This window comes from Perca fluviatilis, chromosome 23 (genome assembly GCF_010015445.1).
Source record: "Perca fluviatilis chromosome 23, GENO_Pfluv_1.0, whole genome shotgun sequence".
In the NCBI taxonomy this organism is placed as follows: Eukaryota; Metazoa; Chordata; class Actinopteri; order Perciformes; family Percidae; genus Perca; species Perca fluviatilis.
In genome coordinates, this window is record NC_053134.1 from 15,241,900 (window position 1) to 15,258,354 (window position 16,455).

At 40.3% G+C, this 16,455-nt stretch overlaps 2 protein-coding genes across 5 annotated transcripts in view; one reads left to right on the forward strand and one right to left on the reverse strand.

Moving 5' to 3' along the window:
* The window catches only part of ccdc146 (coiled-coil domain containing 146), a 53,542-nt gene extending 37,452 nt beyond the window's left edge, over positions 1 to 16,090 (reverse strand). Inside the window, exons 1-2 of one of the 2 annotated variants that reach the window (XM_039791479.1) lie at positions 15,872 to 16,090; positions 14,690 to 14,874 (exon numbers count right to left, since the gene is read on the reverse strand). In XM_039791479.1, coding sequence (XP_039647413.1) covers positions 14,690 to 14,874; position 15,872 — 186 coding nt within the window. In that variant the 5' untranslated portion in view covers positions 15,873 to 16,090. The remainder of the gene's footprint in view (positions 1 to 14,689; positions 14,875 to 15,871) is intronic. The other variant, XM_039791478.1, reaches the window with a different exon arrangement.
* Positions 4,259 to 14,424, forward strand: fgl2a (fibrinogen-like 2a). Of its 3 annotated transcripts, XM_039791481.1 has the most exons (6): positions 4,259 to 5,160; positions 5,983 to 6,187; positions 10,890 to 11,112; positions 12,101 to 12,271; positions 12,375 to 12,698; positions 12,933 to 14,424. In XM_039791481.1, exons 1-5 carry the CDS (start codon positions 4,399 to 4,401, stop codon positions 12,688 to 12,690), a joined length of 1,677 nt encoding a protein of 558 aa, XP_039647415.1. In that variant the 5' UTR covers positions 4,259 to 4,398; the 3' UTR covers positions 12,691 to 12,698; positions 12,933 to 14,424. The 3 variants fall into 3 exon arrangements, with proteins under 3 accessions (XP_039647415.1, XP_039647414.1, XP_039647416.1); XM_039791480.1 differs by having other exon boundaries at positions 12,375 to 14,424; XM_039791482.1 differs by lacking the exon at positions 12,933 to 14,424 and having other exon boundaries at positions 4,399 to 5,160; positions 10,893 to 11,112; positions 12,375 to 12,690.
* Positions 16,091 to 16,455: the final 365 nt, after the last annotated feature.

Genomic DNA, 16,455 nt, shown 5'->3' on the forward strand with positions numbered 1-16,455 from the left:
AGGATGCACCATTTCAAGTCTTTGATCTGACCCAGAGCTGGCTGTATAAAAGCTAAGATATTAATAGAAAATCACATTCTGTGGAAATCTCTTGTTGCCATTCTTTACAGACAGAATATTCAATAGGATGATATTGCTTTGAACCCTGCAATTCTGACCAGTATGCACTTTTGTAATATTGTTTAGTGACATAATTAAGTTCCAGAACTTGAAAACTAAATCACTGAGACTCCAAAAGAGTTCCAAATTTCATAATAGTCAGAAGTTTTTTTGTTGAAAAAAAAACATTGCTTTATTTTTGCTGTTCTATGCTCAAACTTCTGTTACCGTTGTATGGTAAAGCTCTTTTATATCTGCCTGAGCTCGCCAACACAAAGTGTGATCGACCACAACAAAGCCCAACTCCCTGATGTCTGTAAAGAGGATTTAACCCAACTTGGGCTGAATAAACTTTAATCATCACAGCAGATATCACAATATCAGAACAGCCGTTCACAATCAGTATAAAAACGAACCTCCAACTATCTGCAATCTCAAAATGGGAAGAAAAATCATTGAGAATGGCCCATACATAACGATAGGGAGATTACAGGTACCATTAGTTCTGGATGAGAGTTGATAAAAAAAGATACACAGCTGTGAAACCTTGGTAAAAAGAAAACAAAAACACAGCAAAGAGAAAGATATCAGGTCAACAGCATTGCAAAAAGGGGAAATTATCACAAAGAGTTGTTGTTAAATTTCTCTCCGTGGCAACTTAGTTGTGTGTGTGTGTAAACACTGATAGAAACAGAAGACCGGTGTTGTTCCCTCTTATCTTCAGAGCCAGGCTGGTAGAGTGGGGAGTAATGAGGGATAGCCTTGTCTGTATCAAAGAGCCGCAGAATTGAGGATATCTCAGGTCAGACTGTGTAGCAGGTAATCAAATGGCAATGAACACACACAGACGCTCTGATCACACACACACACACACACACACACACACACACACACACACACACACACACACACACACACACACACACACACACACACACACACACACACACACACACACACACACACACACACACACACACACACACACACACACACACACACACACACACACATTCAGCCCAACTTCAAGCATTAGGTATAGTCGATGATGTTTTCAGATTCATTCCATTATATTGTTTATCTAGCTATTGTCAAATGTGCTCGCAAGTACTGGACCACGTTCCAAGGGCTGAAGGACAGAGATATGAATGTTCTGAACGATATAGATTAAGGCTCTCGTTAATATGATTTATTCAGATGTTTTTTAGTCAGTTTGCATTAGCAGTCCCCCAAGGTCTTGTCACTACAAGCAAAACACCTGACAAGTATTACATGATCTGTGTTTAAAACATTTTGATGTTTGGTTAAATCTCTTACATCTTGAAATGGTAAATGGGTCATCTGGTCCGGATTGATCTTTTAACTGGAACTTGACACGAAATCTAAGATTAACTCCTAAAAAAAGAATATTACGGGAACATGCAAAATTATCTCATCGCACTGAAACAAAAATAACGATTCAAAACAGAATTTGAGGCTAAATAACACCATCAAATATGGACAGCGTTGTGTTTTCAGCATAGCAGTGATGCAACAGACATTCTGGCCATACACTGGGCATTTATCTGAGGGAAGCAGCCTGAAGCGGTTTCAGGCAGCCTCTCTAATTCTGGTGCCAAGACTTATCTTCAGCAGTATAGAGTATTGGAGGCTTTTATAGGGTGGCTGCATAAGGCTCACATGTGGCAGACCATCTTTGAAGTGCGATAGAGATAATCACTGGAAGATATTTATGCAGGCATATGGACACACATACCTGTCCATCTTCTCCCCCCAAGCATGTGATCTATACTGTAGCAATATACCCTCCAGTAAGAGTGTGTGGCAGCAGGTATGTGAAGTGTATAACAAAAACAACCTATGGGCTTTAATACTGCTGTACCCTCAGGGAGAAAAATAATGACCACAGAGGCACAGCGCTGGATTCCACTGTGTGATGGAGAGAACCACCATCCCTCGTTGTGTGTATCTATGCCTTTATGTGCGTATATTGACTGTTTGAACTGGAGTTGAGCCTACAGCTAAATTGAATCACTTTGTCAGAAAAAGTTTTGTGCTGTAATATTTCCCTTTCTGGCGTGTTCCTCTTTCAGGGCTGAGAGCAACTTCAGTAGATGAAATCAATTATCCGAAACTGTGTCACTTCTCAAGAAATATGACATGTCCATGAGACGCTCCAAACTCCCCATAAAAGAAAATCCAATTACATGACCTGTGGTTATAAATCCCATAATACACTGGAACAATAGCCATGTCCTAGAAACAAATAATCAGTGCCAAGTTAATGAACTTAATAAGAGTTTATAACAGGACTCAGGGCTGTAGGGGAACATCCAGACTGTAAATGTCATTGGGTGAGGATCCAAAGCTAATAATTGTTCACTCTGCAGAATAAACAATTAGTTTTAATAACTTGCATTGCTTAATCATTTCTATAGGATTCTTCATGAAATTGCCCAATGTATAAATAATGTCTGTGGGTGAGTATGAGTGCAATTTCAATCTAAAAACCACCAAAAATGACCACATTACCACATCATCATTACAGGCAAAAACAAGTGTATTGTTCATAAATATGTTATTATCTGTTCCATCAATGGTGACATTACAGCAATTAAAGTTCTAATACATTTTATAGTCAGCCATTGTGTAACTTCACCAACAGCTGGCGCCACAGAATGGAGTGATGAGGACGAGAAGGGTGGGTCAAAACTTGTCTGTCAGCCAATATCTGCCATGTTGACGTATATTTGAGCGAGGCACTTTCTGTAAAATAACAATTCAATATTCTTGTTTTTTGATATTTGGTCTTCTTATGGAGGAGGCAAGTGAAATAAGAATTGTCATGTGGGAAAATAAAGTTCTTAGGGATGTCGCTATTGGTATAAACGCCTTGAGATGTATCATTTCGTTTTCAAGGGGGTCCCAAAACAAGACATTTCTGATGCTTTGTTTATTGTAACAATGTGCGCTACCAAAATGTCCCAGTTCCCTTCATTACAAAAACTGGCGCCTATTTCACACAGTGCTAAATGCAAGAGAATCATTAAGCAGCACAAAATAAATAAAGAGCACAGAGCAGCCAGCAGTTTCAATTAATGATATCCACACTGACAGCCTGTGAGGGGAGTGGAGCCATTTGGCTTGAAAAATGTGGGTTTTATTTTGCATTTCTTTTAGTGACATGCTGCAGGTCAACCTGCTGCTGATGGCTTGAAATCACTTTTGAATTTCCATATTTGTTCATGCTTGAGATGAAGAGAGGTTAAACGCAGTCCAAACTTTCCTTAAACAACACAGGAAAGTATTGTATCAGGAGAGGACACTGTAACAAAAAAAGATATAGGAAACCATTGAAGATACAATGATGTGGGCTATATTTTCTTTTTGAAGTGCTTTTTATCCATCAAAAGATATCTTATTGAAATTGAATTGGCCTTACTCATTTTAATGTTTTATCTATTCTGAGTTAATTGTGCCAGCTGCAGCTGTATTACATAGAAAAAAATAAATATCAAATCAAGCCAGAGTACTGACAGGTGCTCAATATTGTTCATCGGGATTCAGGAAAAACTGATTCTGAAGTCTGATGATTCCGTTGCTTAATTTGGAAACACTTGAGTAAGCCTTGTAAATAAAAAATTAAAAAAGAGTTGTTTGTACCAATTAAAACAAACCCTCTTTATTGTTGCTGCTGGCAAACTACAGATTTTACATTGTGCCCAGCTGAGCCTAATTGGCTTTGGAAACTGAACCGGGTCGGAGGATGAGGCCTTTAAATTTTGTACTGCAAACGAACATCCGAAATCACAAAACAGCACAGCGTGGAAAAAACATCACCCTAACTTATCAGTTGAGTGAATAGTTCCTGTGTACTGAGTCATTTGGCTCTTCAGGGAAATGAGCAGACTTCAGAGTGAGGCAGGACGGTACCATGCAATGCAGGCAAAGGACCCACCTTCTCTCTTTACACCCCTCCCTTCCTCTCTTTCTTTCTCTCTTGCCAACTCCCAAAACATGTCTGAATCTCTGTGGCTTTACACAGTGCTGCTGATATGGTGTTGTGCATTACGCAACAGTATAGCCCCTCCCATCCTCTCTAACTCCGCACCCTCCCTCTCTCTCTCTCTCTCTCCCTCCCTCGTTCTGATATTAATGACACAGCTATCTGAGGCAGCGGCAGTTCCCCTGCACTCTCCCTCCTGCAAGCTGCGCTCATACACACATACACTCTTAAAACCAATAGGATACTGGACATACATACACATACTTAGAATCTGCAGCTGCGGGCACAGACATATGCTCACACGCACACACACACACACACACACACACACACACACACACACACTACTATACGCATTCAGACACTTTGAGTTTATATCAGAAGCAGTTGCAGACACTTTCACTTTACACACATTTATTTCTCCTTTACAATATTCACACAGAAAAATGAGGACAATTGTGCTTTGCGTTTGTGCCACTCTCCTGCTTACAGCCACCATGGTGCCACACGCCAGCCGGGCAGCAGACCTCCCTGTCAACTCACACCAGAGATGGGACGCTAAAGGACAATTTTCTTTGGGATCTGAATCTGGGACTCCCACCTCCTGCCCCATTAAACTGAGACCCTCGGGCCAGTGTGGGAGCTCCGGAGCCGTGGCAGAGGAGGGGGAGGACTGCCCTTATCAGCTCACCCTGCCTCCCCTCACCATCCAGCTGCCCAAGCAGTTCAGGCTGCTGGAGAAGACGTTGAAGGAGTTGCAGAGCCTGAAGGAGGTGGTCAACAAGCTAAAGAGCGGATGCCAGGAGTGCCGTGGGGCACGGGGCAATGGAGCTTTTGGACATCAGCAAGCTGACCAGGGACAGATGCAGGTCCCCATTCAGAGGGATGCTGAGGAAGAATTGAGACTGGACCTGACAGGACAGGACGTGCAAGGTGGGTCCAGCCAAGAGGAGAGGGGAGATGGGATGGTCCCTGGAGCTACTGTGGACGTTGCTGGACTGGGGCATGGTTCTATTTTGGGGAAAATTACAGCGAGCACTATGCAGGAGATGCAGGTAAGAGACACCATTCAGTCTCGCGCTTCTAATTGGAAAATGCAGGATTTTAACAAGGAATGAATGCATGAAGACTACTACAAAAACAGTTGGTTCAATGCAAAGATAAAGACCCTGGGCATATACATATACTATATGTTTTAGAAAATCATTTTGAATTTCTGATGTCACTAAAAGTTTAGTATATGTTTCGTCAGTCTAATCCAAATTAGCATAATCAAGTTTTGGCATTGTTTAAACTGTGTAAAATCAGTACACATTCTGACCATATAAACATTATTTAGAGGTCTGTACAAACAGTGCATTTGTTGCACTGCACCAATTCTGTATTCCCATCAAAGCCATTAAAATTTCCATAAGCCATTATCAGCCTTGTATAGATTTTAGTGACACTGATCTAAACAAACTAAACTAGAATGTGCTTTAAAGACATGATTTAAACGTAACATAAACGTAACAAAGTCACCTAAAATTGCCCGGTCAAATGTACCCAGCTGGAATGTAAACTGGCCAGATGTTAAAAGACCTGTAAAATCCTACCTGGCACCAATCCACCAGGGACAATTCTTGGCACTGTAAACAGGTTGGGGAATCAGTGTTAGACACCAGCCAAATGGCGGTATTTTTTTGCTCTGTCTGGTCAGTTTGTTGACTCTCCCAGCCACTTTGGCAGATGGCCAACCATCATGCAGACTTGTTTCTATTCTAAAATTCAAATTGGCTGGTAAAACAATGAAGGAGGCTGGTGACTTCAGTAATTCACCGGCTTTGTATTCTGTGCACAGAAATCATTTCCTTCCCCTCTGCTCTGGGCCTTCCCAGGTGAAGCTGAATAGGATGTCAGCCAGTCTGCGCAACGCAAGGAGCCAGATCTCAGCTATGCAGGGTCGTATGGAGGGGCTCAACCTGCTCAACATGGACAACGTGCAGGCTATGGTGGACAGGCGGGTGGAGAACATCACTGGAGTGGTCAACAAACTCAGCTCCACCTGCACTAGCCAGTGTGCAGTACAGAACGCCCCTCAGTGTAAGCCTGCTCTCACTAAAATTACTTTAGGAGCATTCTAATTTATTTCTTTTTGTATTTTGAATGCTCCAATCTTTTTCTTCCATTTTTTTGGTCTATCCTGTCATTTGAAAGCCCTCTCCATCTTCTCAGCTATTTATTATACAACGAAAACCCCTTTCTATGTGTTTTCTATTGTGTTATATTCCATTCTGTTCCATCTTTGCTATTTCAAAGATGCCTCTTCTCTTCTCATATATTCATTTTTTGCAATCTTTGTGGTCTTTTTTGTCTCTAGTTTCTATTTCCTTAACATTCCCCACATATGTTGTTATGGTAATGAAACTCCAGTACACACCATACACACCCAGCAGTTTAAGGTTGTTGTGACTTGAATTTTCTGGCATAGGATCTATCCAATCATGCCTAAGTGGATATGGTGACTTGTAATCACTATAAACAACCCAACGCTGGGTGGTCACCTTCACCCAATGAAGCCTTTGTCTCTGGGAAATGGGAAATTAAATCTTCCAGGCTGACAATGACATTGACAACTACACACAGTGGTTTGTTGCGACATGCCTTCTCCATTACCGATATGAACACATTATGAACAATTGTGAGAAGAGGAATTTTCCATCAGCTTTATGCTATGCTATAGTGAGGGTCTGCAAAAGCTTCTCATGACCACTACCGTTGAGCCTTAGTCGGCTTACTGCAGCCATAACAAAAATTACCACACAAAATAGCTTTGGGTTGAGGTCATACTGTACATGAGTGAAGCAATATGACAACTGGGGTCAGAGTGAGAATTCAAATTACCTCTTATATAACTAATTAAGTGCCTTGGCATTCCTCTATCCATATGCAGACACTTAAAAAAAGGGGAGAGGAAAGAGACAGAAACTTGGCCCCTAGACTACTACATAGTGTGAACATTAAAAAAATAACCTTAAAAAAGGCAACAGTTTCTATTCAGGTTCAATTCCTTAAAGAGGAAGTCTAGAGATTAATGTGATTAGAACCTAATGATGGAGACTATGTAAAAAGTTATCAGTAGGGATTGCAAACTAGCAAAGAATACCAAACTTTCTACTTTACATTGATGCAAAAACTTTTCTGGAAAAGGGTACAGTTGAAATGCAGGACTCTTTTTAGACTGAAATTGAATAATACCCCAATATTGCATGCGTGAATGTGAATGTGACACTATATTGGGGCTTTTATGTGGAAAACAGATGTGAGCTTATTTCTAAGTAGATTAGCTGGGACAGTGGTGTGAAGGGAATCCCAGCTTTCTCTCTTCTGTGTTTTCTTCCCCCATAAACTTGCCTCTTTCTCCTTCAAACTCTCCTTCAATCCTGTCCTCTCCCTTACACATTGATCCTCAGTGTATCCGCTCTTCATCTCTGCATTTCCCTTCATATCGCGGCTCTTTTTCACTTCTTCTCTTGCCATAACTTTCCCTGTCTCACTCTCTCTAATCTCCTTTCCAGTGCCTTACCCCTGCCTCTCTCTTCCTCTGGAGGTCATGCTCTTGAGTGCTCATTCCTGCATAAAACAACTAGCTCTCATTATCTCTTGACAACACCACAAGAAGTAATGTAGGCAGCTTTCCTGACATTAGTTACGGATGGCACACAGGGTCAGTAACACTTGTCGTTGTACATCAATTCTGTCATGTTAAACTTAAGAACTGGCAAATTATTTCGCCGCAGGTTAGGTAATTGTGCCTGATGGTGTCTAAAGTGAATCCAGACAAGAAACAGCTGTTGTTACCATGAATAGTCCAAAGAATTATAAGACTTCTGCAGTTTCACAACATGTGTATAAACAATTGCCACAATTGCTTTTTTACTCAAGTGATACGTCTTATTCCAAAAGACTACATTAATAATGGATATGAACTGAACATTTTAGATCTTAAAGATGGAAAAGAATGTTTTCCTCACAGTACTTATGTCACACCAATCCCATTTTATTTCCAGTGTGAGGTCTCTTAATCTTAAAAAAAACACCAGACGCTGAATTCATAGGTCTACTTGCTATGAACACTACACTGTAGTTAAAAAAAGGACTTGCCGTGAATAGAGTTTAACGGTTGTTTATCACAATGTCTAAAGTGCTTACTAGTGAATCACTTAATGGCTAAATGGTTTCCCTGACTCGTGAATAAACAATCCAGCTGCCAAATTGTAGCTAAATCTTTAAATAATTGATAATGATTTGTACAAACCAAATTTTAATTCAGTGTTCATCCAAAGCAAGACAAGCAAGCAGACCTAAAGGTGACAACCTTGGAGATTATATCAAGAAAACATTTTTAGGAGAAGTCATATAAAACAAACGTGAAGTTTTATTTAGATACTGTATTATCTAGATACTGTAGGAGGTGTAGTGATTGGCAAGCAAATGTTAACCGCTCAAGACATACGCAAGGATTTAGAAACCAGCCACACTGGCACAGCTCAATAGGCTACACTACACAGTTCAAACAACATTTACACTCAGGGTAGGTTTAGAGAAAGGCATCTAAGAATGCTCTGAAAGATTAATCTAAATTTTCACCCATTTATCCAAACTGATTTGTTTCACCATCAAGCAGGACTAATAGCACCTTTAACCAAGATGCTTTTCATCACTCACGGTGCAAAAGAAGCTCAGTGCTGTAAGCGTTTCTTCCACCCTCTTTGCCAATTCCCGTCACTGCTGCAAGCACTAATCTTTACTTTCACTCCTGTAAGACATGTTAGGGCCTTGAGGTGAACTGATAGCAATTCCAGTTACTGTTCAGCTACATTACCTCAATTATAAACAAAGAATGGATGCTCCGTCCGCCATGCTGTCAGGAACTGCTTGTGGTGACACACAACTTCCTAAAGGAAGGGTGTAGCTTTTTGATGAGAGTCTCTTTCTGTCAAAACAGACAGCGGTATTCTATGTAAGCTGTTTTTGTGGGGAAAGATTATACTATCACTTTGGATACACATTTCCTTCCATTACAGGTGCTAATCTTAGCCGTCTACTGGTTGTCACAAAATATGCTTCCTTGATAACAGAGTTGTCTTCCTTTTCATGCCAATCATTTATCTGTGTGCAGTCATCCAAACAGGCAATGTGATATGGCTGGTCGAGAAGTCGTCTATAAAAGCATGTCAGTTATCAGCCTTTAAGGTAGCAGGCTAGCAGTCAAAGCAATCAGCCACCCAACTAACCATTCCATTGACTCAACAACCACCTCAACAGTCAGACAACCAATCAGCCAACATTAATTTGGACATCAGTTAAGTGGCTGATATTAGAGTTATTTAGGTCAGGCACAGTGCCAGAGGTAGTCAGAAGAGATGGCTCTGGTCTTTGCTGAGAGACAGATGGGGACAAATAAGGAGAGGGAGATGTGAAGTGGAGAAACTACAGTCACTTAAAGGGAAGGTGACACTGAAAGATTTTACAGGACGGTTGAATACCCAAGTGCCGACAGAGCCGTTAACGTGACAAGGATACATTTCTTTCTATGTGGAGTGATCTACCATCTTGCAGACAAAGTATTCTGCGTATTTTGACAAGAAAATACAGAAGGCTCCAGATTCAAAGCAATTTAAAAGACGAACTGTGCTTCTAGTATGTGCACCATGTACTAGTTACAAATGCCTTTGCATTTAATCATGAGAGACGAGAACCCACACTGCACTAACGGTACCAGGAAGTAGCATAACCGCACATTTCTACGCTCCACAAAACACTTTTCTGTATTCAAGAAACCTGATCCCTATGTAATCAGTATGGTCCCCCCCCTACCTTTGCTCTATTATAATAGACCAAGCCACTAAACAGATTAAACAGTATGACAAAACTGTATCAGCAATAGACTGCGTCAAACAAACTCAGTAGGGGTCCACATGCTGCCTGCCCAATGTCAGGATGATTTAGGCCCCGGGTGACGAACGTATAGGGAGGGGGTACGCCTCTCTAATCCAGTTTTACACTTTCCCACGTTTTGACAAGTCTGTTCCTTTCAATTCCCAAATGCTAACTGACAGGAGCCTTTGGACCTTGGTTTTGGATGGGGTCAGCAGCCTGCTGCGCGACACAGGGGAAAGAAGAAAGCAAAATAAGTGGGCAGGTATAAAAAAAATAAAATAATAATAAATGGTGGAAGAGATCTTAGTAAGTAGTGGAGCTGTATGAAATGGGCCTGTGGTGCAGCACAGGGGAAGGTCACTGACTTTTATCCTTCGACAGTGGCCCTTGTTCTTTAACTTACTTTCTTTCATGTTGTAGTCCTGATACTGAATGCGATTTTTAGAAATGGGACATCATGTTGAGAAGCAGAGGACAGGCTTATTGAAAGATAATACTTGGTTTTATCCTTGATGACTTGCTGAACTTTAGTTTGATCCACACAAGGAACTGGGGAATAGCCTGGTAACCGGGTTGGCTAAAGAACATCGCTGAACGGTTTTGTGTTTGAATAGACTGCCCCGGAAATTAATGTATGAATGAGAACTTCCACAACGCTTAAAGCTGTTTCCTGCTAACTTATCACATTTTCTTTTTCTTTCTTCAGTCTTCCTCAGCCTCAGGGACTGTTTCTATAACTGTCTCTTGGTGGGGCAGAGAAAAATGCCAGAGCAAAGTGAAAATATTATTTAATATCATCCAATAACATCCCCTTAAAACAGCCCTCTCTTCTCCCCCCCCTCCCTTTCTCTCTATCTCCCAGCAGTCATCTTAGCCCCTCGGGACTGTTCAGACTACAATGTGTTGGAGACGAGGAAGAACGGTGTGTATCGTGTGACCCCTGATCCCCGCAACGGCACATTTGAGGTCTTCTGTGACATGGAGTCCTATGGAGGTGGATGGACCGTGATACAGCAACGTCTCGATGGGTCGGTCAGCTTCAACCGCACCTGGGCTGAGTATAAGAAAGGCTTCGGAAACCTCAGGTAACGGGCTCGCGTATCAATTCTCTCAAAAGATATTTTAGGATGGGGGAAAACACGCTATTAACTAAAGCCTGTAAACTCTTCGATGTTGCTCAAAGGCTCAAAAAGACAACCAGTTATATCTAGCTGGCATTTTCAGGTCTTATTTTTTAAGAAAGAAATTGCGGAGGTTGAGGTATTTGTGTTTTTACGTCATTTACGGGTCACATTGACCCGTTTTCAATTTTTGTTTTATATCAGAAATTATGGGACATAGAAATAAGCGCTGAAATGTGTAGAAGAAAAATTTAACAATTTAAAATGTTGGAAAAAGCAAAAACAAACGAAAAAAAAGGTGTCAAAAACATTGAAAAAATAAGTGTTTTTTTCAAGGTTGCCCAGTCACTCAGTGCTTAGAGGACCTAACCATGCACACCTGTTCCCACTAGCACTGATTGTTCACCACCTGTTCTTACTAGCCATGATTGTTCACCACCTGTTTTCACCATCACTGATTATCATATGTAAAACAACAAAATATATATGCATCACTGACCCCTTTTAACAGATAATAAACTAATGATTTAGGACAAAAAAAACAATTAAAGTTGCAAAACAGGTCCCAAAGAAAATGGAGGGAAGCAGCCTTTTCACACTGACAATATTTCATTTTAATGCAGTGCCTCTACTAAAACTGGATTCAAATATCAGCTCATTTTCTCTTTTTTTTATGGGCAATAACCGCGGTTACCTGGCTTGATGACTATGCCTATAGATCTAGTATAACCTCCCACTGAAAGAAAATCTCCTCATATCCTTATTTTACTGTCACACTACCCTCCCCTTGCATCTCCTCCTTTCCTCTCCTCCCCTCTGGCGATAAGTTAATTCAGTTTAAGTAACTGTATCCACTTTCTAATCAATGGTACAAGGATATTAGTTTGTTGTATTAATGTCACATTTTGCTTTGTCTTATCCCCTCATTCCTCAAACTTTTTCTCTGCTGTAGAGGTGAGTTCTGGCTGGGCAATGACCATATCCACTTGATGACAAAAGCCAAAGACATGATCCTGCGCATCGAGCTGGAGGACTTTGAGGGTGTTCGGGAGTATGCAAAGTACGACCAGTTCTATGTGGCCAATGAATACCTTCGCTACCGGCTGTCTGTCAGTGGATACAGGTATAATATTAGATTCTGTGCGTGCATGCATGTGCGATCAAATATTCATAAAGAACGACTACATCTAATATATATATATATATATCTCAATGTTTCATTGTAGTGGGACAGCTGGGAACGCCATCAGTTTCAACAAGCACTTCAACCATGACCAGAAGTTTTTCTCCACGCCCGACCGCGACAATGATATGTATCCCTCCGGAAACTGTGGCACCTACTACAGCTCCGGCTGGTGGTTCGATGCCTGCATGTCTGCCAACCTCAACGGGAAGTACTATCACAAGAGGTACAAGGGAGTCAGAAACGGGATCTTCTGGGGAACATGGCACAACATGTCGACAGAGTACTACCCTACTAACTACAGGCAGGCCTTCAAAACTGTCAAGATGATGATACGGCCCAAGAACTATGCTCCTTAAGGGGACAGGTAAATATTCATATAATCAGACAGACAGATAGACGGAAAAACACAAAGACAGTCAAAAAAATGGACGAACAAGTAGATTCAGAAACTCATACACATAATCATGCATTTGCACACATTTACACATGCATATGTGTACACCGAAAAATAATATATGCCCTAGACAGTTTGAATGCAGTAATAGCAAAAAATTATTGTGAATGAATTTAACTGTGCTATTACTTTTTCCCACTGCAGTGAGTGTGGCCTTCAAAATGTTGGATTAAAATGATGATACTAAAGAACAATGGACTACGAACGATGAGGGGCTAATAAAAAAAACACACATTTAGTCTAAAGGCCAGCCTTCTACAGGGGCCATAATGTTATACGGAGGGTTACCATGAGAGATTTTTCACTGTTTCTCTGACATTTCTCCACTTTCTGTCCTGCTGCCTCCCGCTGTAAACCCAGATGAGACACCGCACAGCCCACAGTAGTGGTAAAAACTAATGAGGCTGTCATTTTCTCCACTCTAAATGGTTTCATAATTAACAGCAGCCACTCAAGTGAGGTATATGAGAGCTGATGATACAGTTTTGAGTGGCTCTGAAATTCATTTTGAAAGACTTCATGCCGTGGTCAGAGTCAAACTGCAGGAAGTGATATACAACACGCTTTGAGCAGCAGTGTTACAAGTAATAGCTTCTGTGTCGTTTATTTAATTACACTCGCTGACACTTCGCTAATGTATCATCAGCCTATACAATATAAAACATCCCAGTATAAATATTCATAGAGATACATTTCTATTGGATCATTCCCAAATACATTCTGCATTATTGATGCTCTAGTAAATTCTTCTTGACAGCAACCACAGAGCAGGACACTGCTGCAAGAAAAACTGTTCCAATTGTGTTTCCACCATTATCTCTCTGCACTGAACTACAGCACATCTCTTGATGTCATACACCAGTTTTCACATGTAAAGAAAAACACCTCCCTGACTCACCACTTGTACAATACTGCCGCCTAATGTTAAAAAAAACAGTATAGCATCATTTAATCCATTCTATACCCACTGTGAATGTGAAGGGTGGGGAAAGAAATGTTTCACTTTAAGGACGTGTACAGTATTTATTTTATTTGCGAGGTTATGATAGCTTTTATATAATACATAGGTCATACAGTAGAAGGTCTAATGATTGTTGATATTTGAGCAATGATAATGACTGTGCATTATTGTGACCATTCATAGTAATTATATGTGTATTTGGAGCTTTGTGTGTGTGTACAATATTGATCTTTTCTATCATTCATATTCAACTGTCAGGCCAAAAGATATGCACTTTTTATATCAAAAAATGAATAAAGTTCTAACAACATGGTTGTGTACATTGCAGTGTTTGGTAGTTTGAAATCATATTGATGCCTGCTCCATCTTTATTAAATCATCTTAATGAATGTATACAAAAATGTATACAAGTTTAGCATGAGTAACCATGAGTAAAAATCCCTTCAAGTGTGGGCTATTTGACGCCTGTAAAAATGGAGGGAAAATGGTGCTGCGTGCCCATAATAAATGGGTTAAAGAGGTGTGGACTCAATAAAGCTACTCAATAAAAGAATGAGTTCATATCAACTTCACAGAAGATGAATGATCAAACTGTGGGCCTGTGACTTTAATGTCTGTTTACTGTATGATGATCAAGTTAATAAAGTATTGTGCTCATCCACATGATGATTTCAAGTTCCAAGTATTCCCTTTTGTTTAAACATTCAGCTTTAAGGTAAACGTAAGGCACACAAATCCATGTACAGTACCAAGTTATATTCTAAACATCCATTTAGCTGGGAAATTAAATGGTGAGGGATTTCTCATATTTCCTGGTATGCTTTAAGTAATTTGAGCAAATACTGTCACTGCAACTGCCAAATGTGATGTCTTTCCTATGAAAGCTCCAAAATGCCATTTACAAGAAATATGATAATTTAACAATATTTATGAGTCTTACCTCATCTAGGCACTGGAAAGCAGGACTAGCAGTACTAGCAAAGGGCTGCTCCTCTGGGAGTGCTGCATCAGGTGCAAGGGCCACTAGAGGGGTGTCCTCCATTCCCTTCTCCTCCTCTATTTCTTCCACCTCCACTTCTCCTCTATTGGGATTCCTGCTATCCTGCTGCTCCTCAGATAGACTCACTAATGCAAAACATAAAGATAAATACAGTCGATCAAACACCTATTGATAGGTATACATACTGTAGACAGGTGATTGGAGGAAGGGAGACAGCAACGGGAGAAAGAGCAATGCAATTATGAAACAGGATGTATGGTGGAAGAATACAACATCAGCAACAGCAATAGGCTATGCAGGATGGGTGTCTTGAAATATGCATACTCTCTCTGTCATTTCCCCAGAGGTGAATAGAAGAAGGGTGGTCACACTGGTATTTTGGTGCCAAAGGTGTTGCCACACAACTGCCTGGAGATACTAACAAACTAGTCAGAGTACACTAGAGTACATGTACATTTATAGGTAACTTTGAAAGATTGTAGTATTTTTCCATAAACACGAGTGAAATTTCACTTTTTTTCTGAAGGATTCTGTTGCTGCTAGAGGAAATCAAAATCATCATAATTTTTTGTATGACTAACCATAGACTGTATATAAAACTATAAACTCATGGATAAACCGCAAGAAGCTATTTTGGGGCATCTTAATAATAAAAGAAATAGAAAATGTGTCTGTTGCCCTCTTGTCTGCCATTATAGTATATTGTATTATATTATATGCGGTAATAGTTAAAAGGCATATGGGCCTCAAGAAGCAACAGGTACATGCAATTTATCACCTTTAACAATGGCATTCTTACAAAACAACGCTATTTGAACTGTCTTTGAAACACTGACAGCGATACTGTCACGCACATGTAAAAGTCGATTAACTTTCTTGAGCGTATCAACGTTAATTGTCAAAAAACACTATACAGAGTTCTTCTGTAAAAAAAAAAAAAAAAACTCTACAGGTGGATGTGTGCTCATACCACCGCTAGCTAGCCAAAAACATTAACGTTACCCATTAAGCCTAGCTACACAGAAGCCAACGAGTTCGCTACAAGTAGCTAAATGTTTGTGCATGTTTGGGTCGGTGTTTGTCTGCTAAACGAAGAAACAAACATTTATGCAAAAGTCTTACTTTTGAATATCTTGACTCCTCGCACACGTCTTCAAGACTCGTCCCTTTGTCATATAGAACTATAAAACCATACGCCTTGAACAGTTTAAACAGCGTTACAGCTAACAGTTATTGTTAGCCAAACTCACAGATTTCTCTCTGGTTGAATGGCGTGTTGTGGTTACCATAGCAACGACGTCATACGTCCCTATGTAGTCAGGTTAAGTTCTTTATATTGATTTTTACATTGCTTATTTAGCTATATAAGCTATAATAAGCGTTTGCTCCTTAAAGTTACCACTTGATTATATACAAAGATGTAAAAGTTGTGCACAATCCAAAATCTTAAGTTACTTTACACTTGCAGTGACTGTCCAGTAGATGGCGTGAAATAGTCGGCTAATTTACGGTAGTCTTACAGCACATTATCAACACGTGTCGTGCATTGTCAACAGGGACCAGCTGACTGAACACACTGAATGGGAGCACTAAAATGGAACTGGACGCAACTAACCTGAATTCAATGTGAAAGTGATGGTGACGATGCAATACTGCTGTTCTTTGGTTTGAGAAGTGTTGTGTCCGGGCCGGTGGGACACAAAATG

What these genes read in the sequence shown, in the direction of transcription:
- fgl2a (XM_039791480.1), top strand. Translation starts at nt 4,399, where the DNA reads ATGCTCACACGCACACACACACACACACACACACACACACACACACAC. An exon ending in GCACTATGCAGGAGATGCAG is followed by an intron (nt 5,161 to 5,982) that starts GTAAGAGACACC and finishes GGGCCTTCCCAG; the next exon opens with GTGAAGCTGAATAGGATGTC. An exon ending in CTGTCTGTCAGTGGATACAG is followed by an intron (nt 12,272 to 12,374) that starts GTATAATATTAG and finishes GTTTCATTGTAG; the next exon opens with TGGGACAGCTGGGAACGCCA.